We start from the raw sequence: 24223 nt of genomic DNA on the forward strand, positions 1-24223 counted from the left end.
AGAGTATTTAGTTTATGAAGCAATCAGCATACTTGTAAAACAGTTTACTTGGGTATTGAGAGCAAGAGGGAGAATTTCTCATCTCATGCCACACCCACAAAGGTAATATTTTGGTTATGTGAGCCTACCATCATGACTGGGGTAAAAAGGAAAAGAATGAATCTGTGTACAAGTATGATGGCCTTCATCTATGATAGCACCAGGGTTTGAACTGGGGACATTTAGGGTGTAGCTACACTGCAGCTGGGAGCATGCCTCCCAGCCCAAATACACAGACTCTCATGAACTCAAGCCAAACTAGAGGCCTAAAAATTGCTATTTTGGGTGGCAGCTCAGGCTCTCACACCCACCCAATCCCCTGGGTCTGAGCTAGGGTGGCTAGTCCGAGTCTCTGCCAGTGCCATGAAATTCACACTGCAATTTTAGCATGCCAGCTTGAGCTGAGTGAGTACAAGGTTGCCCCCAGTTGCCGTGTAGACATAACCTCAGTACTGAATGCATGACTCTCAACAGTTTCAGATAAAAACCAGGCTCTGTAGGTTTGGAACTGTAACAGATTTGCATCATCTGTGAATTTGGTACAGAAGAGGACACCCACTGACCACTGGTTACACATTAGGTGAATTAATATTAGTTTGGCATATTGTGCTGACTTAATAAAGAGTGCCCTCCCCATATTGCAGGAAATTTAATTGTTTATAAAGTCTGATCTTGTGGTAAAAAGAAAAGTGATTTTATTTTTTTAAAAGTGCTGGTAACACAAATTCATTGACAAAACTAAGTTCCATTATTAGCAAATTAAACTAAAGGATTAGATTGATACAAAGGAACGTTTTCAAAGAAAATATTTGTTTGTTCTCAGAGAAATATGCAATCTACCAAACAGCTTGAGAATTGTGTTGAGAGTTGGATCCATGGTTGAGCCACATCTGTATTCCCATGAGCTGATAGGATACAAAGAGATAATGTTTTATGCATTCTTTTTGACTATGAGACACAATGCTCTTAGAATCCTCCTTCCAGCTATTTCAAAAGTGCCGTGATGGCGGACCACTATGCATGTGTTAAATGCCCCATCCTTACATCCAGTGGTAATGCATCATACTATAGTGCATAGATCTAACAGTAAACTCAAAAAGTGCATACCCTGATCAGATTGGCCTAATGAGGTTGAGATTGGTTTTGGCCATGGAGAAGTCCACAGCATGGAGATGCCTGAGGTAATTTTTAAATTTTATTTATTTAGATGTATACAATCCATTGAAAAGCCAGGAGTCTTTTGTCTCGTCTCCTATCCAGGAGTCTTGTGTCTTTGCTAGTGTACACATGCAGTCATTTGAAGGCAGGCATTATAGAATCCAGATAACTAATTATTAGATTTTCAATGACAAATATTATTTATATTTAAAAAATCAGGTAATTAATTATCTTAATTTTCCTATTTGCACCAGCTGCAATTTGACTATACATAAAACTGGGTGCACAAATTCAGAGTCTATTTTAGAAAATGTGGCTTTTAAAATTAATTTATTTGAGAGGTCCTTCCTGAATACCAGATCCACCAAACTCTGACTCATTCAAGAAGTTTGAACTCCTGCATTGAAACTGGAAGAACTTCTCCTATATGTAAATACTACTCAAATGAGTAAGAGTTTGCAGATTCAAGCACTTATTTGCAAATTTAACTTAATGGTACATATTCATTGAAGTAGTTACTTAAAAATAACGTAATTCTTGTCAGTAATACTCAATCCATTGAATTTTATAGTTTGCTACATGCTTTCATGAAGACAATATAAATGTAGTAACATCTTGTACATAGATCCTTTTCTCTGATGCTTTTTGTACAACATCTTTTTGTGCAATGATGTTTTTGGAAAAAGGGAACAGTTTAATTGAAAGGGACAATGTTTTCTTGATGACTGCTGCAGGTTCTTAAGGATTCAGATTTGTTAAGGTTTTTACATGCAGCATACGAAGAAATATAAAACAATGTTGTATTGGAAATATCGGAATGTATGTGTTCTTCCCATATAAAACAAAAGTGGTTTGCTACATAGGGGGAGAAGTGGACCTATATTAAGGTCTTTTTGCCTCAGGTAGTCCACTAAAAAGTCTCCTTGAGTACTGCAATGCAGCATAGCACATTGTCTAAGACAAGAGTATAGATGTTTTAGTTTCCACATAAAGCTTCTTTGAAGCTTACAATAACAAGCTGCTGTGTGATAAAAGGTGATCAAACAAATATTTATAGGGAAGACAGAGAATCACTTTTATACAAAATAATAGTTTTCTTAGAAATATTGCAAGATGTTATTTTTCCTGTTTCTTGTATCTCACAGTGACAGAGGTTATTATGTGTGCTGTTTATATTGTGATAGATTAACAAACCTGGATATGTGGCAATAAAAACACTCTAGATTTGTATTTATTTTATACTTCTCTATGATCACTCTTTGGAGAAGAATGGATTAAGGCTTAACGATGCCCAGATCCATGAAAACACCAAGGCAGTCACAAAACTCAGGTCCTCCCCACCTAGGAGGAAGACTCTTCTTCACAGCCCAGCCCCCTTCACTCCTCTCCTGACAAACTTTCTTGTCTATCTTATATCTTACTGCTTGTACTTTTTGCCAAGTGAAGCAGAGAAGCCCACCTCTCCATCTGAAGGAGGCTGCCTAATCAGCCTCTTCTTTAGGGTGCTGGTATGTCATCACTTCTGAGGAGGCCTTGGCAAGTCCAGTTCATCAATAAATTCCACTTTCCATTTCAAAATGGAGATTATAAAATACTCAATTAACCATCCTTCAGACTTATCCCACTGTGTTTTGTTTGTACATTGCAGTAAAGTTAATCAGTAGTGATACAACTAAGATCAAGAACCCAGACTGTTAGTCTAATTTAACAACTCCAAAACATAAAGTGGGTCAAGCTGCAGTTTAAATTTCCAGGTCTATATGGGGATGATTGCCAATTTAGCACTACCATTAGAGATAAGGTAACACCTAGTATTAGGAATCTGAGATGTTAGACTTTATTAAGTAATTTATAAAAAGAAAAGGAGTAGAATCATCATAGAATCATAGAATATCAGGGTTGGAAGGGACCTCAGGAGGTCATCTAGTCCAACTCCCTGCTCAAAGCAGGACCAATCCCCGGCTAAATCATCCCAGCCAGGACTTTGTCAAGCCTGACCTTAAAAACTTCTAGAGAAGGAGATTCCACCACCTCCCTAGGTAATGCATTCCAGTGTTTCACCACCCTCCGAGTGAAAAAGTTTTTCCTAATATCCAACCTAAATCTCCCCCACTGCAACTTGAGACCATTACTCCTTGTTCTGTCATCTGCTACAACTGAGAACAGTCTAGAGCCATCCTCTTTGGAGCCCCCTTTCAGGTAGTTGAAAGCAGCTATCAAATCCCCCCTCATTCTTCTCTTCTGAAGACTAAACATCCCCAGTTCCCTCAGCCTCTCCTCATAAGTCATGTGTTCCAGTCCCCTAATCATTTTTGTTGCCCTTCGCTGGACTCTCTCCAATTTATCCACATCCTTCTTGTAGTCTGGGGCCCAAAACTGGACACAGTACTCCAGATGAGGCCTCACCAATGTTGAATAGAGGGGAACGATCACGTTCCTCGATCTGCTGGCAATGCCCCTACTTATACAGCCCAAAATGCCATTGGCCTTCTTGGCAACAAGGACACACTGTTGACTCATATCCAACTTCTCGTCCACTGTAACCCCTAGTTCCTTTTCTGCAGAATTGCTGCCGAGCCATTCGGTCCCTAGTCTGTAGCGGTGCATGGGATTCTTCCGTCCTAAGTGCAGGACTCTGCACTTGTCCTTGTTGAACCTCATCAGATTTCTTTTGGTCCAATCCTCCAATTTGTCTAGGTCCCTCTGTATCCTATCCCTACCCTCCCGCGTATCTACCACTCCTCCCAGTTTAGTGTCATCTGCAAATTTGCTGAGAGTGCAATCCACACCATCCTCCAGATCATTTATGAAGATATTGAACAAAACCGGCCCCAGGACCGACCCCTGGGGCACTCCACTTGATACCGGCTGCCAACTAGACATGGAGCCATTGATCACTACCCGTTGAGCCCGACAATCTAGCCAGCTTTCTATCCACCGTATAGTCCATTCATCCAACCCATACTTCTTTAACTTGCTGACAAGAATACTGTGGGAGACCGTGTCAAAAGCTTTGCTAAAGTCAAGGAACAACACATCCACTGCTTTCCCTTCATCCACAGAGCCAGTTATCTCGTCATAGAAGGCAATTAGATTAGTCAGGCATGACTTGCCTTGGTGAATCCATGCTGACTGTTCCTGATCACTTTCCTCTCCTCTAAGTGCTTCAGAATTGATTCCTTGAGGACCTGCTCCATGATCTTTCCAGGGACCGAGGTGAGGCTAACTGGCCTGTAGTTCCCAGGATCCTCCTTCTTCCCTTTTTTAAAGATGGGCACTACATTAGCCTTTTTCCAGTCATCTGGAACCTCCCCCGATCGCCATGAGTTTTCAAAGATAATAGCCAATGGCTCTGCAATCACAGCCGCCAACTCCTTTAGCACTCTCAGATGCAACGCATCTGGCCCCATGGACTTGTGCTCGTCCAGCTTTTCTAAATAGTCCCAAACCACTTCTTTCTCCACAGAGGGCTGGTCACCTTCTCCCCATGCTGTGCTGCCCAGTGCAGTAGTCTGGGAGCTGACCTTGTTCGTGAAGACAGAGGCAAAAAAAGCATTGAGTACATTAGCTTTTTCCACATCCTCTGTCACTGGGTTGCCTCCCTCATTCAGTAAGGGGCCCACACTTTCCTTGACTTTCTTCTTGTTGCTAACATACCTGAAGAAACCCTTCTTGTTACTCTTAACATCTCTTGCTAGCTGCAACTCTAGGTGTGATTTGGCCTTCCTGATTTCACTCCTGCAAGCCCGAGCAATATTTTTATACTCATCCCTAGTCATTTGTCCAATCTTCCACTTCTTGTAAGCTTCTTTTTTGTATTTAAGAGCAACAAGGATTTCACTGTTAAGCCAAGCTGGTCGCTTGCCATATTTACTATTCTTTCTACACATTGGGATGGTTTGTCCCTGTAACCTCAATAAGGATTCTTTAAAATACAGCCAGTTCTCCTGGACTCCTTTCCCCCTCATGTTATTCTCCCAGGGGATCTTGCCCATCAGTTCCCTGAGGGACTCAAAGTCTGCTTTTCTGAAGTCCAGGGTCTGTATTCTGCTGCTCTCCTTTCTTCCTTGTGTTAACCAATTGGTTAGTCTCTAAGGTGCCACAAGTACTCCTTTTCTTTTTGAGAATACAGACTAACACGGCTGCTACTCTGAAATCTGTCGTTAAGTAATTTAGTTTGTCCCTTTGCTAAAGTGGGATTGTTCCCTAGAGTGTAGTTCCCAATGCTCTGTCCAGTCTTTGTCTGCAGCATCAAACAGGAGGTTTATAAATAGAGAGCACTCAAATTCAAACAGGTATTTGCTGTTTTATCAAGTGGAAATGAAACAAACAAACAAACCTGGCTATGTGATTTGCTTTTTGAGTTAATTTAGTGAAAGACCCATTGGTTGGTGGACAAATAAAACTGACTCATCCAGCATCAAATGCCCCAACAACTATATGGGTGAAACCAGACAATCATTATGCTCTCCAATGAACTCATAGAAAAATGATAAAAGACAAAAACACCATATCATCTGTGGGCAAACACTTTTCACAAATTGATCATCCCATATCTCACCTCTCAGTACTCATCTTTAAAGGAAACCTGCACAACCTCTTCAAAAGACAAGCTTGGGAACTTAATTCATAACTCTGCTAGATATTAAAAATCCTGGATGCAGCAGAGACACTGGGTTTATGGATCATTACAACAGTTTGTAACACACCCCACTGCTTGCTGACCCCTAATTGCCCACTTTGTTTTAAATGGTCTCCCCTAACATATCTTAACCCCTTATGGTTAACAATCTGTGTCCACTTGTATTTAGCTCAGACACACTGGTTTCCTTCCTCAGACCCTAAGAAGAGCTCTGTGAAGCTTAAAAGCTTGTATGTTCCACCAACAGAAGTTGGTCCAGTAAAAGATATTACCTCTCCTGCCTTATCTGACTCATTTGTGACATTCTTAAGACTACATTTTTTTCCTCCATAGAAGGATTGTTGCATTTACTTGAGAAAACGAATAGGAAGACATAGAAGATACTCAGATAAATTACATCCTTGCTTACAAGGGAACCAGTCACATTTGGCAAGCTACTCAATTGACCTTTGAGGTCCTTGGAATACATTGCCTTATAAAAATGAATAGAGTTATTTTAATGGGGGTCTGGTTATTTATTCTTCTCTTTTAGTAAAGAGTAGCAGGTAGCAGAGTCTTCTGTATCTAGTGACAGCCCAGTCCATTGCGAGCAATGCTTATAATTTATGTATATTAACCTACCTGTGTTTTGTTTCATATATTTGTTTATGTTGGAAGTCAAATTACTGGAGTATCACTGTATATATTCAATGGATATATAGACAAGACTCCATGTAATTGATACATCTCTGTGTTTCTACCTTTTTGAAGAACCGTCATGTTTATTTTTTTGTAGAAGAAGTGAAGGATAGATTACAATCTAGAGAGCATATCGTTTGAGAGATGTCAAATCAATTATATATTTGGATACCAAATAAACAGAGTTATAACAAGATTTTACTTTAAAATGACTGTTGAATTAATTTGCTAATCAAATGCATTTCATTTTGGAGACACTATTACACATAGACTTAATTTAAATGTTTTTACTTTGTAAATATAGCACGTTTACCCCTAAAATGCAAGGCAGACGGATGGGGACTTCAGGGAGAACCATCACAAAAAGCACAAGTGTGAGTGGAGAGATGTACAAACTGGAACATAATGATGGGAGTCAATCAGACACTGCTGTTGGGACAGTTGGAACAGGTGGAAAGAAAAGACGATCCAGCCTCAGTGCCAAAGTGGTTGCCATAGTATCTCGAAGGAGCAGAAGCACATCCCAACTTAGCCAAACAGGTGAGTGAAATATACTCAAATTGAAAACAGGTCCCTTTAAATATTGAAGCTTATACTTTACCCAGGGGATATGGACTAATCATATGTGTATGTCAGAATGTAGTACACTGAGAAAAAGCTCTTTCCATCTCCGAAGGAGTTTTTGAGTCATTTAATTTTGTCTGATTTCTAAACTTGGCAAAGAATCCATACAGTAATGTTTTAAAAATATCTATTATAAATCTTTTCTGTCCTGACGAATGAATGTGTTTATCTCTCAGAAGCCTTGTTTACATGAGGCAAGGAAATGCAAAGAGACATATGTGGGTATCAAGAGTTTATGGGTTAGACATGAATGACATACTGCATGTACAAAATCTTTTTTGACAGAACAATTCAGTACAAATGCAGGACTTGTAACCTGCAGCATATAAAGGTCAGTTATATAACGCGCATAATTTTAAGGTGTAGGTGTAGTACCAACATGTTTAATATTATTTTTAAGAGATTACATCTTATTTCTCAATTAAGAGAAAACCTAGTGTTTTCTATTTAAAAACAACACCAGCAAAATGGGGTCAGTGAATTCAAATAAATTAGAGTGCAGCATGGTGCTTCATTATGCGCTTTAGGGGTTCCAATTCTTTATTGCTACTTCAGAAATCTTAAAAGCCTTGTATCTGTGTGGCCCGAAGGGGAAACAGCTCATACAGAAAGAAGCAAAAGGAAGAAATGTTTTAAGGTCGCCAGTCCTGCTCCTGCTCCTGCTGAACTCGCTGAGTTTTGCTATTGACTTCAGTAGGAATAGGATCAAGCCCCTTAATGTCCTTTGTTGCTAACAGAAAGGAAAGCTTCAGAATAGCACAGCACCCAGGCATACTGTAGTGTTTCTATCACACAGTTAGGATAATCCCAAAGTGAAGGTAAGTATCAGTTTTGTTTATTTGTATTATCAAGTCTCTGCTTTTCCTTGTTTTTCTTTTTCTCTTTTGTGAGCAGTAGAAGCAAGTTTGTTTTTATTGAGATTTCAATTAAAAATGTAAATATTCATCTACTTCTAGTCTTATGTTTTGAAACTGAACATGCATGCTAAATTATGCATTTGAGTCAAGTGATAACTTTAATGGGATCATTTGAAGTCCAGAATTAGAAGTTATGTTAATACTATGTTGTGCTGCTCAGAAATGCAAAAGGGTCATTACCACTCAGTCTCATTAATCTAAGTAGCAAACAGATTGTTACTTAAAATAAACCGTATTAGTTCAGATCTACCAAATCAGATACTGTAATTTAAAATTTAAAAGTGGTCTGGCAGTATTCAAAGTGTCTGTGCTGATATATTCCCCCTTTATTAAGAGCTACATATTTTAATTTTATTTATAATTATTTTTTTTATTTAAAGCTTATATAATGTGGTTTGAAACTGCATTCCTTCTGAACTTCAACCCCCAATGAAACAGGAACAGAGGAATTAACATACTGGATTAGACCTGTGATCCACCTAATAGTCTGGTACTCTGTTTTAGACAGTGGCCAGAACAAGCTGCTCCAGAGAAGGGTGCAGGAAACTCCCCAGAAGGCAGAGGTGGAGTAATTTGCCTGCCATGAATGTCTTGCTCTGATTCCTAATACTTATAGAGATTGGCTTGAACTCTGAACTCTGAAGTTTTATATCACTTCCCATAGGGTTTATTTTTGTTTGTTTAGGATTTTTTAATGCATTAATTACTTGTAACTCTGGATATTTTTGTTATCCGTAAAGTATACAATAACTCTTTGAATCTTGTTCAAATCAAGTTCAAATTTCAAATCAATTGGAGTTTTAGGTGTGCCAGGAATATAGCATCAGGCTTTTAATTTGTAAAGTTTTTAAAAGATAATATTAAATTCAGCCTGAGGAGACTCATGTTATACTATAATTCTTTAGAGCACTCAATGTCTTCCACTGCAGTGAAGACGATTGCAGTGACTTTTGCTTGCAAAAATATGATTGTGTGGTACTTTCAGCCCTAAAACAGTGTTTAATGTGATTCTTAGTTTCCCTAATTGTAAACTCAGACAGTTCTACTGCAAGGTAAAATCTAAGAAAATTCTGTTTATTACCTGTGATTCCTCCAAATATTCCCAACACTACAGAAACTCAGTATTAGAATAAAAAGTACCTCATTCCAAAAGGACAGGAATCAAATATTGACCTAGTAGACAGAATTGCTGACATTCCTTTGAAAAAATTCAATAGTGGAGTTCCAGGTTTCCTGAATCTGAAAGGACAATGAAGAATAATGTCTAAATGTATACAGTGCAATAATGTGAAAATCCCAAAGACCCTTGTTTGGACACAATTTTTAGGCCTGTACAGAAATATAACTTTATGTGCTTTCAGTAAAATATATGTCAGAAACCAGTGAGTTGAATTAATTGTATTTTATTGGATTAATTTAGGCACCTAGGTGTAAGGCCTGATGCTCTCTTTCCAAGGAAAACCCATAGTAGGGGACTAAGTATTCAAACTCTGACTCCTAACTCACAGAATTGTTGTCACATTTTCTCTCCAGGAAGAGGGATTTGAGGCCACACACGGAGGATGGGGGAAGCAGGGATTTCAGTAAACAGAGCCTGAGGAGCTTGAGTGAACTGGGTGGCACCACTGCAGATCTCAGTGAATTTGCAAGGAGAGTGAGCCGTTCTGTATTGGTCCCTAAATTATTTCTTACCTGGATAGTCCATCAACCCTAGCTTCAAGTATAAGATACGCTGTTCTAATGCCTAAGTGCATGTATATATTAAAACTATATAGCTCTTTATCGAGCTTATCACTACCTATAGGACTATATACCTATCCTTTACTTATGTATTTTGAGTGACATTGTTTAAATAAAGGTAGGGTCATACAGTATATAAAAAAATTACTATGTGTCTAGAGAAAATAGGGTAATTCAAGCCAAACAAAGAAATCCATGAAGCATCCTTAATTTATTTTTGGACCTGCTACACCAGGGATCAGCAACCTTTGGCACGTGGCGCATCAGGGAAATCTGCTGGCGGGCCGGGACGGTTTGTTTATCTGCAGTGTCCACAGGTTCGGCCAACTGCAGTTCCCACTGGCTGCGGTTCGCTGTCCCCGGCCAATGGGGGCTGCAGGAAGCCGTGCAGGCTGAGGGATGTGCTGGCTGCCACTTCCTGCAGCCCCCATTGGCCTGGAATGGCGAACCGTGGCCAGTGGGGGCTCCAATCGGCCGAACCTGCGGACGCTGCAGGTAAACCATCCCAGCCCGCCAGTGGATTTCCCTGATGGGCCGCAAGCCAAAGGTTACCAATCCCTGTGTTATACTTTTATAACTCATTATTCACTTCTCTATTTAAAATTAAAATGTATAGGTTGCTGATTTAGTAATGTAAACTAGACTCTTTAAAATAAATATATAAATATTTATCTGTTACTAATATTTGAAAATCAGCTTCAATAGATAGACTTTTTCACAAAACGTTCTAAATTTATATCACCATTAATATTGTGCAGCCTTCTAAAAAAAAGTCAGAAATTCATTTATGCTGTAGATCTGTAATCACCCAATTGAAAAATGCACATTTATTAAAAATAATTATAAATATATGTAAAGATTTATCAGTAGATTTGAATAGCTTCTCCTGTGCCACTCAGGTCAGTTTAATAGAATGGTTATGCTATTTACCAGAGAATATGCAATCTTAAGAAACTACTCATGACTTGCATATAAATTTGTTTCTAATCCCACGCCTTCAGGCACCACTCCTGCAGCTCCCAGTGACCACAGTTCCCAGCCAATGGGAGCTGCGGAGCTGGCGCTTAGGGCGGGGGCAGCCAGCGGAGACCCCTGGCTGCCCCTGTTCCTAGGAGCTGGACATGTCAGAGGCTTCCGGGAGCTGCACGGAGCCAGGGCAGGTAGGGAGCTTGCCTTAGCCCCTCTGCACCACCGACCAGACTTTTAGCAGCCTATTGAAATCTCCAGAATTGCTTACAATAGTCCCTGGGAGATTGATGCCGATTCCGGTAGACTCCCAGCCAATCTGGGAGGGTTGCCAACCCTAGCTCTACCTTTTAAAGCCCTCACGATCATTACACAGCCATGTTGCCACTATCTCTGCCCCAGTCTCCCTAAACTTGAGGTATTGTCAAGCTGTGTTTCCATGGTGCTGTGCATCTGTCGGACTAGATCACCTGTGTTTGGTATCAAAGAAGAGTTATTCTGTGCTAAAATGGCAGGGTGTTTGCCTTCCTCACAGCATCATGGAGGCCCAATTTTAGGTTAAAAGGAGTGTGAATAGGAATTTTTAATGTTAAGAAATAATGTTGAAGGGGTTGGTTCATCATTACTTGTATACAGTGTCCCCTGAGGACAATGGCTGAAAGGGCTGTTGCCCAGAGAGAAATATAACTGAAAGACATTGGATATAGCTGGTGGACCTTTTAGTAGGGAGAAGGGGAGGCCTTAAGTCTTTGCAGACTGAGATACCCTCATTCCCCATCACAGAGGGAGGGAAGAAAGGATCTTGAGTTAGGCTAAATACTAGGAGTTAGGCTGAAGAGGACCAACCCTCAGGTACTGTTTATATAGTGTGAGATAATTTACCCTGGACTAGACTTAATAAAACCCATGAATGCATGGGTTGGGGGAGAGCCAATAGCACTTCCCAGCTATAGTTAAAGTTGTATCCTGCTCTTTAAAATCAGTCCCTTTATCTATATTTCATTAGCCTCATTTTCAATATTTGAAATGTGTCAAAGTGATGATCTTGATGCAAACACTTTATACTGCAGTAATTTCTAGCATCCTGTTTAAAATTTATAGATTATATGGACATGTGTGTGCCTAATACCTAATCCAACCCCCTTTAAGGTAAGTATAACTCCTATTGACTTCATTGAGAGTTGGAGCAGGCCTATAAAGAATACACCATGATGTCATGGTGATGGAATAAAGATTCTACTGGTTTGAACTGGCAATGGCTATGTTACTCATAAGTGCCAAATCCAATAAAACCTTTTAATGAGTCCAACCATGGCACTTATTTCACCAAAAGAACTATTTCAGAAATCTTTTAGAGGTTTATTTAAACATATAGAGTGATCTTCACCCCCTGTAAAGGGCCAATATTAGGCCTATACGCTCTTTGTTCCTATTTTCGCCCATGAATATGTCGTGAAAATTGTGTAATGCAGAAAATGCCATTCTTTGTGCTACTCCATAATCCATGAGAGGCAAAGCAATGTTTATTGTGGAAGAATTTAAAGAATCGGGACGATGTGTTACAGCTGCATGCTTGCTGGTCAAGAACAAGAAATGGAAGAAACTAAATTGAATGGTTTATATAACGTAGCACATATTCTCCTCCACTCCTGCCAAACAGGTTCATGAGGAGAACAATGAGATTCAATTTTTATTTTAAAAAGACCAGTTTCTGGATTCCTCTATATTAGAATGCCTAAGTGGAGACACCTAGGAGTCTGATTTGTCTGAGGTACTGAGCAGCTGCACCTCCAAATATAAGAATCATGGCAGTACATCGCAGGGAATCATGATGAGTTATTTTGTCATAAAAACCAAAGTTATCCATTGTCCTTATTCCTGCTTGCAAAGTTGCACTCTAGAAATAAATCAGATCTTATTTAAAAAGGAATCTTCTGTCCTCCTGATGTGGAGGATGTACTGCGGGTTGGAGCTGTAATCCTGAATTTTCTGAAGACCAAAAGCTGTGAAAATCTTTGTATACATGTTTTCTGGACAAAAATGAAGACACTGCTACAGAAAGACTCTGTAGACCTGAATATATACAGGATAGCCTTAAGATACTGGCATGAAACAGACATAGGTGAGGCATACATGTGTGCTCAGTCAAACCTAAGACTGTTCTGCAATTGAGAATAATTTTCCTCAAAAGTCACTATCAGATGTGAGCAAAAAGACTTGAGTAAACTTGAGGGAATGTCTACATTAGAGCTGCAGGTTTGCAGCTTGTGTAGGTGTATTATAGCTGTACTCTAGCTAGCTAAAAATGGCAGTGTGCATGTCACAGCACGGGCTTCAGCACTGGTTACACAAGCTAGTACATACTCAATGAGGAGTCAGGCAGTCTTACCCTTGCTGCTGTTTTTAGCAAGCTATATAGGGTACAACTAGCATGGGTATGTCTACACAAGCTGCAAATCACACTCGCAGTTGCAGTGTAGATGTACCCTTAGAGTACATCTACAGTACTGTTAGACATAAGGGGCTGTTTAATTGTGTAGACATTCGGGTTCAGGTGGAGCCTGGGCTCTAGGACTCTGCAACATGTGAGGGTCCCAGAGCTCGGGCTGCAGCCTGAGTCCAATTATGTACACTGCAATTAAACAGCCCTGCAAGCCTAAGCCCTGCAACCGCAAGCTAGCTGGCACCAGCCAGCCGTGGGTGTCTAATTACATTGTGAACATATCATTAGAGCATCATATGATCTAGTTCTACCCCATAAGCTTTTAGTCTTCCCCAACACACAGCATGAGTAGAACCTTCCGCACCACATAGCATGAGTAGTCACCTGAAGTGTTTCCCTTAATTAAGGGATAAAGAGAATTCCCATACATACTCTGGAATTCAACTTTGTTTTCCAACATGTCAATTTCAGAGGCCAATCCAACAGTCCACCCCTAATAATATTGCACTATCCAGTTCAGCAAGCTACGTCAGTGGTTGTTTTCTATATATGGTCACAGAAGCTGATGTGAAATTCCTGCTTATCTGGCTGATCGGCAAGCAAGACTGCTTTCTGAAAATAATGCTGAGACCCATGGATACAGATGTCATTCTCTGGTTACTTTGTTGAATGACTGAAGTTGGGTAAAATTTAGAAAAGGCAAACCTATTCAGTAAATACGTGTGCATGGTCTATAATCATCCATTGGTGCACAAGACAATAGCATACCCAGTCACTCACTGACTGCAAGCGGGCATTAATCTTCAATGGTAAAAATAAGAGTGGTTGGAACACTTGAAAGGTAAATAAGCAGAGGACAGCAGTCCTCCAAACCTAGAGCCACATACTTTCACAACAGACACTGAAAAATATGATGCCAGTACTTCATTTTCACAGTCCTTATGTGTGACCATGCCAGCCTGAGTGTAAATTACACCTACAAAGAACATTCCAGGCAGAAAAGAAGGTCTATGGATAATGTTTCACCTATCTTGGCAGCTGTGTTGTGGCATACCAAGAGACTGCCGGATAGGATATTACTATGGACAAATTTTAGGCATTTAATATTTTGGAAATAATTAAATATTATTTAATTAAGAATTTTATCTAATAAAGCTCTAAAATTCTTCGGACGTTCCATCAGTGCCAGAGTTCCATTCAACTGTCAGACACACAAATAGCCTTGTGCCAATACCACTGTCTATCACACCAACAAATATTGTCCCACTGTTGCTTTGTACTCCCTTGTCAGTCTGTCTGTATCCATGTGTTCTCTCATCTTGTAATTAGGTTGTAAGCTCTTTGTGGCAGGGAATGTCTTTTGTTCTGTGATTGTACAGTGCCTAGCACAATAGGGTCCTGGTCCATAAATAAGAGTTTAAAACTGAAAGTGAAAAAGATTTCCCTAACCAATTTAAATTACAGAAGAGATCTAGGCAGGCCGATGTAATTATCCAAACTGGAATTTTGCAAGAAAAAATGGACTAATATCCCGTCCTTTGCTAAGAGTGCTGTTGCATCTTCAGTGATCACAAGTGACTCGAGAAACTCTGACAGCAAAGTGACCCCATAACCTTTCCACTACTCCACCCACACCAAACTCCCTACCTCTCTACTAGGATGTCAATTCAGTAATGACTCAAAAGGAAGAGTGCTACCTCCTTAATCAGAAACACCGATTACCACAGCATCATGGCTTTTCCTTGACCAATTCCCAACCAAGTACTGAACAAGCTCACCCTGCTTAGCAGAGGAACACATAAAACCCACAACTTTCCTCTATTTTAGGGTCCATTAGTTATTTTGTTATTTTGTTATCATTAGGGTTTTTTTAAATTGTTTTCTTTTAATTAAAAATGTCAAATTGTCAAGCAGTATCAGAAATATTTGGTGGCCCAGGCAGTGAGATAGTTAATTTTCTTTTGTTCTACTGTTTGACAAGATACGGCATCAAGTCTGTGTTTTTATGAGATTTCTAATATTTTTGTTCTCTTTCACTGTCATCTTTTATTTGGCCAGATTTGTTATTGTTAGATCTTGACTGTTTTGATAGTAAAGTAGATTTGGGAAGGCTTCCAAGAAACAAAGTTACTTGGAAGTTGCAAACTATAAAACAACCCTCCTGGACCAGCATGTCTATAAAGTTCATTTGTGGTTAATTTTCCCGTATGGCACAGAAGAGCAATTCCAAAGTACTTGTTTGCGTTGTCTGCTCATCACTGCAGGAAAGCCTGTTTAATACTAGCGTATATACTCCTCTACCCTAGTGTAACTCCATTTTGTTAGTCTGAGGATGCAAATTTCTGCCATAAAACGTCCCTATATACCTTTATTATCCTGTGTACTTGTAGAATAATTCATGGTAACCTGAGGAGTAGTATCTCTTTCTTCAACATTTCCGCTCTCAGCCAGCATTTAGCTCACTTTAATATATCAGGAGCCTGCTTCCTCTAGTTATTGTTAATTTTCACAGACTTAGCCCTTTCAGTCTATTTCAGATAACTGAAGCAAATCTCTGAAGATGTTTACACTATTCCGCAAAAGAAAGTATAGAGAATGCGGAAAGGACATGACATCAGTGTGGGTTTTCCTTTTCAACTAAACTGAAAAAAAAAATGTTTCTAGAATACCAGCAGTGGATGCTGATGATGCCTTTGGAGAGCTGTCCATAATGGGTCTCTAAACCTGACGACTAAATAGTAAAGAATATTTTGTTGAGAGGAACAAAACCTTCGTTCAGATGTTGCTTTAACTCACATAAATGCATCTGCAGGAGGAAAAAAAACCCACCACCATCAGATGAAGAACGATATTGAAAGAAAAAGAAAAGAAGGGAAGGTAACACAAATTCAACACAACACCAGCTTATTTCTGTGAGATGAACACTTTGTTCTAGTGATGATTCTTAATTCTTTGAAACGAGTGAGTGAATGTAAGCATGTTCTTTTTTATTTGCTGTTGCCATCTAGCTGAGGAATTCACTACCCTTAATAGAAACATAATTCAGTCTGAGTTACTCATCTTCCAAAAGATTTCCTAATAAGGGTTAGTATTTTCAAACAAAGTCCAGCCTGCTCTGTTGAATTAGTGTTACATATGATTCTTTTCCTTTTTCCTGAACTATAAATTTTGAGTTTGATGTTGCTTTGCACTTGGTTGAATCACAGTAAAGTACTGATTTGCTGTGGTATTTATTAACACTTTTTCCCCCCTGCAGTTTTTTTTACACAGATTCCTGTAGAAAGTGAATCCCAGTCATTGTATTTTTCGTTATTACCAAATTATAATTGATTTATGTTTTAAAATTCATGCAAGTTTAATGTCAGGAAAATTAAACTACTGTGAAACAGTATAGTCATCATTTTGTCTGTGAGTTTGAGTGCATGTAAAACAGCACTATAATTAAAAATATTTCAAATGTATTTGTTTAAGGAAGGAAGGACTTTGTTCCTGTTCTGTTTCTATTTTGTTATCAAACAGTCAAAATTAAATCACTGGAAAATAGTTCTCATTCATTTATGAAATATAGTAAAAAGTGATCTTATTAGTAATGTTTGCTGTATTTTCATTCAGTTTTATTTAACCAGGACTATAATTTGCTTTATCATCTGACCAGTGAGCTCCTTTCATACTTTGGTCCCATATTCTACACCATGTAAATATAAAAAGATGTATTGAGATAATATCAAAGTTATTTATTTGAGCATAAGCTTTCGTGAGCTACAGCTCACTTCATCGGCTCAAATAAATTGATTAGTCTCTAAGGCGCCACAAGTCCTCCTTTTCTTTTTGCGAAGACAGACTAACACGGCTGCTACTCTTACTCCAGTAAGTTACCAATATAAGTTGCACCTGCATAAGACCCATTCTGTGCCAGTGCAGTGTTTGTTTTGCATTTAAACCCAGGGCCGGATTTAAACCTTACGCACTCCTAGGCACAGCCTCCTCTCTTGTTATAATTTTAAAAGATATATATTTGTTGTGTTCTGCTGCCTGGTTATCTTGTTTGATGGATGTTTTGATACTATCTAATTCTCATCGATAGATACTTTTCCCCTTTCTATGAGTTTATAAAATATGCAGTTTATTTTATTCATAGAAAAATTACCAGATCATACTGTTTAATATATGTGTAAGTATTGATATGTCAGAAACCAAACTTCAGGAATGAAGATTTTTCTGAGGCACAGAGACAATAGAAGCTGTGAATGTGACAATGGTACATGAGAAATCCACATATACCAGAAATCCAAGAATTTAGGACTCTCCTGCTAATTTTGCTGGATTCAAATTTTTGGTTTTCCCCAAAAAAGAAGGAAAAAGACAGGTCAGTCACTGGCAGAAGGCATTGTGATACACAGCTTCAGGTTGTCAGTACGGATGAGGTAAAACCTGCTTCTCTAGCCTCCAGCCTGGTGTGCAGTGCTGTGCTGCTGTCTCCTCTACGGTTCCCTTCTTGGTGGCTCACAGCCTCAGAACATGGTCTGACAAGGAGCACCGAGAGGAAGCAAGGGCTAGAGCTCGGTGAGGCAACTGTCACTATGGCTTAGTTTGCTTGTTTTTGTGAATTGTGCAGGATAAGGGGGAAATGGCTAAGGATATGAGATGAGCACAGCTGTTTACAGAGATGAGGATAGACTGTTTTGGTTTTAAGTAGTGTCTTAACATTAATATGTTGAATGGTTTTGAACATTTTTATATGGGTTTTTTGTCTTTGGAGAATATTAAATGCATTTGGGGCCCTGTGGTTTTGGTGTGTGTATACTAGTATTAGAATAGGACATAATTTGCCACAAGTTGGCACAAAATTCCAGATAAATGCAAAATAGACTATCATTTTTACTGACCTGTTTATAATATCTGAAAATCTTTTTCATTGTACCTGTTCAGTTTTTCCAGGGGAGGACCCCTGGTGCCACTGTTTTGATTTGTTTTGCTTTCACCTCCCCACTGACTGACCAGAGGTCTCTTTATAGCTCTTTAGCTGAATGTAGATTTGATGCCACAAACTGTTCTCTCTCTCTCTCTCTCTCTGAGTCTGCAGGCAAACTGAAACAATGAGTTATATTAAGATGTGATCTAGGATTTGTATATGAAAGTAGATAAACTTCAATCATTACTCTTCCTAAGAATGCTCCTCAGATGTCTTATCTCCTCCCTGCCAGCCCTGTCTCTCTCTTGGGGCCAGGGTTGTGGGGAGAGATTTCATTGGCAACCCATTCATCTCTCGTTAGTCTACCTGAAAAGTCACTGTGACATTAACAATGATGTTGAAGCCCTAGTACTGAAAATAAACGGACAAGGTAAATATGCAATAGGATTGACCTATTCTGGTTACATACTAATACCACTTTTTTACAAGATCTGTTTTTATAGATAAAAGAAGGAATACATTAGAGAAACCATCCTGAGGGGCTTATCTTTTTTATAAATAAATCCCAGTCGCCATCTGCCTCTGACAGACCTCCCCAACAGTTCCAGGTTTCAAGGGACTGTTCCACTTTGACCCACAAAACTCACTGTCCCAGTTGAAGTAGTGCTTGTCCCATGAGGCTGGCTGGGCTTGGCTCCTTGCTTAGGGTGTTGCAACAGCCCTGGTGCCAGGGGGTCACAACTCTGCTCAGGTTTGGCTCAGCCTCCCTGACAGCCTGATGGCTGGACCAAACTTGAGTGAGTGGCATTGCAACTCTGTGTGCCAGGTTGCAACACTCAAATTTGGCCCAGCTGCCCCCATAACCTGTTGTGGGGGCTGAGCCAAACGTGAGCAGAGCTGCAACCCTGTGTGCTGGGGCCAGGTTTCATTAGCTGGAATGAAGAGCCAAGCCCAGCCTGCCCTGCAGTACAGGAGCCACAGAAGCCACTGCTGTGCAGTGAGCTTGCTGTGCAATGCCCTCGCCCGTGGACCTCCCCCCTGGGGGCAGGACCAGTCCCACTTAGCCACTTTACATGTTGGGAGGTATGCTATAAGCATATGTTAGAACCAGATTCTTCTAACCTCACTAGATATAGCTACTTATGTATCCCTCATCACCGTAGTGTTTGAATGCCTCACAATCATTTAATGGATTTTCTCTTCACAATGCCCCTGTGAGGAAGGAAAGTATTATCCCCATTTTACAGCTAGTAACTCAGGCTAGATTAAGTGACTCAGTTGAAACAACTAAGAGAACAATCCTTGCTTTTTCTCCCTCCCTCAAATTGGTGCCCAGGCGACAGGCACAGCCTGGTTGTATTTTAGATATGTTTCTGGTGTTCACTGTACTAAGTGCTTTTTACTGTGTGAACTTTCACAATGCTGGGCTAAGCAAAATTGATGCTTCCTTGAAACTGCAGCTTGTCACATAATAAACAAGCTGTGAAGCTGCAGCAGGGTTTGTTTCCCTTTTTCCTGAACAGTAGCAGAGTTCAGATTACACATTTGAGCCTTAGAGTGTTTCTGGCGGGTAGTGACCAGACTCTCAGCACGTCTTCATTACTCCTTTTCATTGTAGTGGAGCTGCCTCTATTTAAACAGGTACTTTTTTGTTTGTTGTGACCTTTCTAAATTTCTGATAATACTTTTAGAAGTAAAGTATTATGTCATATTATTAAATTAATTGGTGATTTAATTTCATTTCACTCTCTAATGAACAGATATCCACATCACAACTGACACTACTTGCTTGGTAGAAATCTTACCAGTCAGGCTAAGGATTGAATGAGCATGCAAATTGAACTAATATTTAGCCTTATTAATCCTGGTGAAATTTTAACCCATCTTTAAAGAGCTTTGTATATATTGTTTCATTAATCAAGCTTGGATCATTATAATAAGATGTTCCTATGGTTTTTGGTTTCTGATGCTAATTTTAGGCAATTTAAGAATACCTTATTTACTGACAGCTTCCTTTGTCGGATCATTAGAGACACAAGGTGGGTGAGGTAATGTCTTTTATTGGACCAACATCTGTTGGTGAGAGAGACTAGCTTACCTAGAGCTCTTCTTCAGATCATGTTAACCAGAATAATGGACTATTCTCTACAGAGCAAAATTAGCCAACAGTGTTGTCACATTCTAGAAGATGGAAATGTCTCAATCTCAGTCTAATTTTCTAGTGATTATCTGAGAGAGTTAGAAAACATATGGTGGTATTATCCATTTAATGCTGGCAACGTGCTTGGTGTTGTATGCTATACAAAATAAAGATGGCCTGCTTAGTGGCACTGTAGGAACCTTAACCTTAACTTCCTTGACTTTTTTTATTTGAAACAGTGCATCCATGATATTACATTAACGTCCATTTTGGTGTGTAATTTGCAATATTCTTTTTTTTAAAAAGAGAGGAAAAACCACTCAGACAAAATGCACTTCAGTTGGCCCAAGGGGTGAAGAAGGAAAACTGGTCACAACAAGACTGGTCACAACAAGAAGTGGAAATAATGCCATTTTAGAGTAACAATTTGAAACCTGCTGATCTTCCTTATGGCTCACCTCACTTGTCTCTTTCTTTCAGCATGTCTACACTGCAAACTTTTGCAGACGCAAGTTATATTGGCATAAACCCGCCGCAGTTAGTATATTGCTTGCAGGCCTGCTTACTTGACTCCTTGCATCAGTTCTATGCTTACTCACCAGGAGTTCTTGTTTTGATGCGCAGTGTGGTGCACCATTGGTAGGTATCCTGGTGTGCAACTTGCCCATGTCCAGCACACTGGCATTTGGGAAGTTTTGGCAATGCATGGTGGGGCAGAAACAAGTCATGCAAGGGTGACTGGGACTGCAGGGTCAGGTTTGCATCATGCAACATTCTCTACCCATAATGCAATGTTTATCCCATACTTTTTGCTGCTATTTTGAAAATTCCACAAATCTGTGCAGGACTTGTCAATGTCTTCCATTTCTGACAGAAACGTGGAGCCTGCATAGCTCTGCACTATTGTCATGAGCATTGCAAGCACAGAACACATGATCCTCCAGTATTTGCAGAGCCACAGAAATGGACACGGGGAACGTGGTAGTTTCCTAGAGGTCAGATTGATGTGGACACAGCGAGAACCAATTCAAGAATGCTGCTGGCATTCACAGAGCAGATGCAAATAGTGGAGTGCTGCTTTTGGGCCCAAGAAATTAACACTGACTGGTGGAATCACATCATAATGCAGGGTTGGGATGACACGCAGCAGCCGCTGAACTTTCAGATGTGCAAGGCCACATTCCTGTTTGCCAAGGTCACCCCCACCTTCCAGTGCAGGGGAGTCAGAATGAGAGCTTCTCTGACAGTGGAAAAGTGAAAAGAAAAGGAGTACTTGTGGCACCTTAGAGACTAACCAATTTATTTGAGCATGAGCTTTTGTGAGCTACAGCTCACTTCATCGGATGCATGCCGTGGAAACTGAAAAGTGAGTAGCAATCGCGCTGTGGAACTTGCAGTGCTAGATTGCTGCAGTGGGAAATAATTTTGGAACTGGGGGCCATTGTCATGCAAGTCTGCAGGGACATTAATTGTCTCCTGCTACGCAGCACTGTGACTCTCAGCAGTGTGCAGGACATAATGGATGGATTTGTAGCAGTGGAGTTCCTGAACTGTGGTGGAGCAATAGACAACACACATCCCTATTTTAGTACCATGCCACCTTGCCACAGAGTACATCAACACATTTTTCTATGGTTATGCAAATGTTGGTGGATCACCAGGGACGCTTCACCAACATCTGTGTTGGCTGGTTAGGGAAAATAAGAACATAGGAACGGCCATACTGGGTCAGACCAAAGGTCCATCTAGCCCAGTATCCTGTCTTCCAACAGTGGCCAATGCCAGGTGCATGACTCTCACATCTTTAAGAACACAGGTCTGTTCAGAAAGCTACAATCAGGGACTTTCTATCCTGACCAGCAGATTACCATTGGGAATGTTGAAATGCCAATAGTGATCCTGGGGGGCCCAGCCTACTCCTTGCTGCCCTGGCTCATGGAGGCAGACACTTGCCACCACAACAGCACCAAGGAACTTCCAGCTTGGCAGGTGCAGAATGCCAGCTGAATGTGCTTTTGGTAGATTGTAGGAGTGCTCGTGCTGTTTACTCAGAAGATTGAAGCTCAGTGAGAAACAATATCCCACTGGTTATAGCTGCCTGTTGTGTCCTGAATAATATCTGAGAAGCAAAGGGGGAAAACTTGCCGCTGGAGTGGAGGGCAGAGGTGGAGTGGCTGTCTGCTGACTTTGAGCAAGAGCTATCCAAAGAGCTCAACAAGAGCTATATGGCTCAGGGAGGCTTTGAAAACACACTTTAACTGCGAGCCACAGTAATGCATTGTGGTATACTGTGCTTTACCTGGCCCTACAGTGTGGATACTGGTTAGGAATTGTATGGTATGTGGTGGACATCTATAAATATATACAGTGTAGTTGTCTCTGATCCTGTGGGTTGTGTCACAGTGTACAAAAAAAGAATGCCTCACTACCACCAGGCATTCTGTATCATAAATGATTAGGGGACTGTAACATGTGACTTATGAGGAGAGGTTGAGGGAACTGGGATTGTTTAGTCTGAAGAAGAGAAGAATGAGGGGGGATTTGATAGCTGCTTTCAACTACTGAAAGGGGGTTCCAAAGAGGATAGATCTAGACTGTTCTCAGTGGTAGCAGATGACAGAACAAGGAGTAATGGTCTCAAGTTGCAGTGGGGGAGGTTTAGGTTGGATTTTAAAAAAACTTTTTCACTAGGAGGGTGGTGAAGCACTGGAATGCGTTACCTAGGGAGATGGTGGAATCTCCTTCCTTTGTGGTTTTTAAAGTCAGGCTTGACAAAGCCCTGGCTGGGATGATTTAGTTGGGGATTGGTCCTGCTTTAAGCAGGGGGTTGGACTAGATGACATCCTGAGGTCTCTTCCAACCCTGATATTCTATGATTGATTCTATGATATGCTGGAAACTAATAAATATTAATTGTTTTCCAAACAGAAGAATTTTATTGAGTAACTAAAACACTTTTTAAAAAATTCTATGCAAATTAAAAGCAAATACATTAAAATCTCAAAAAATTTATGGAACAAAGCTTAAAGAAGGGGAAAGAACATTCCTGTCCATTTTAGCGACACATACATCAACTGTGGTTCTCACAGGTCAGTGATCATGAAGCTGTGGATGGCATTAAATTGTGAAATGGTAGGGGTAAGGATGTGGCTTCTGGTGCCACATGGCATGTTGAGAGAGGGTGTCGGAAGGGGTTGCACTGGAGTTCTCCATGGACATCAAAGGAAGGTGGGCCCAGAATTGTTAAACTTGCAGGTCCACAAGAGCCTGCAGCATCTGTGTTTGCTGCCAGAGAAGCACCATTATATCCTGGTGCATCTCCCTCTCTGATTCCTGGGCCTTTCTCCTGTCTGTTCTTTCCTTCTCCAGACACTTGCTGCATTCCTGCAGCATTGGTTTGCAGGATCTCTCTGAACATGTCATTCCTAGGCCCCTTCTTTCTTCTCCTTATCTAGCTCAAGTGTTCTGCAGATGCAGAGAGGCAACCCCTCAAGGCTGTAAGGCATCTGCAGATAAAATACACAGGGATACCATTGTCGTTATGGTCACAACAGAAGGTGAAAGTTAAGATTCAGAGCTCCCTTCACTTGCTCCCCTAAAGTTTTAAACAAGACATGCTTATTGGCACTTCTGCTTCAGGGTGTTTGTGCACGGCACCACTCACAGTTCCAGCTTTGGTGAGTATGGTCCACCAGTGGTGAGGAAAATGAGGAGGGACTTGCTTGGTTGCATGAAACTGAGCATAGGGCAATGGCACTGAATTACTGGCACCATTTTCCACCAGCAGTGGTGATTTTAGCTGATATCTCACACCTGGGGGTAACAAAGGCACAGAGCACACAGCTGCTGCTGGCATCCTGAAGCCACCTGGGGCTGTATGCTGCTAGCCTGTTTACTGCAATGGTGCCTGCAGAAGTTATCACTGACCGGCATGGGAGAGTGTCCTGCGGGGGAGGAAGAAATA

The 24223-nt window shown here is 40.4% G+C and overlaps 1 protein-coding gene across 43 annotated transcripts in view; it reads left to right on the plus strand.

The window, feature by feature from the left end:
- RIMS1 (regulating synaptic membrane exocytosis 1) overlaps nt 1-24223 on the plus strand; it is a 507401-nt gene that overhangs the window by 440458 nt on the left and 42720 nt on the right. For 32 of the 43 annotated variants that reach the window (XM_073336446.1, XM_073336400.1, XM_073336415.1 and 29 more), the window contains one exon: nt 6822-7057. The exons of 10 other annotated variants lie outside the window; for them this stretch is intronic. In XM_073336446.1, the coding sequence (XP_073192547.1) occupies nt 6822-7057 (236 nt within the window). Of the gene's footprint in view, nt 1-6821; nt 7058-17699; nt 17771-24223 lie in introns of those variants that run through there. One more of the 43 variants, XM_073336445.1, reaches the window with a different exon arrangement.

Source organism: Lepidochelys kempii, chromosome 3 (assembly GCF_965140265.1).
Source record: "Lepidochelys kempii isolate rLepKem1 chromosome 3, rLepKem1.hap2, whole genome shotgun sequence".
NCBI lineage: Eukaryota > Metazoa > Chordata > Testudines > Cheloniidae > Lepidochelys > Lepidochelys kempii.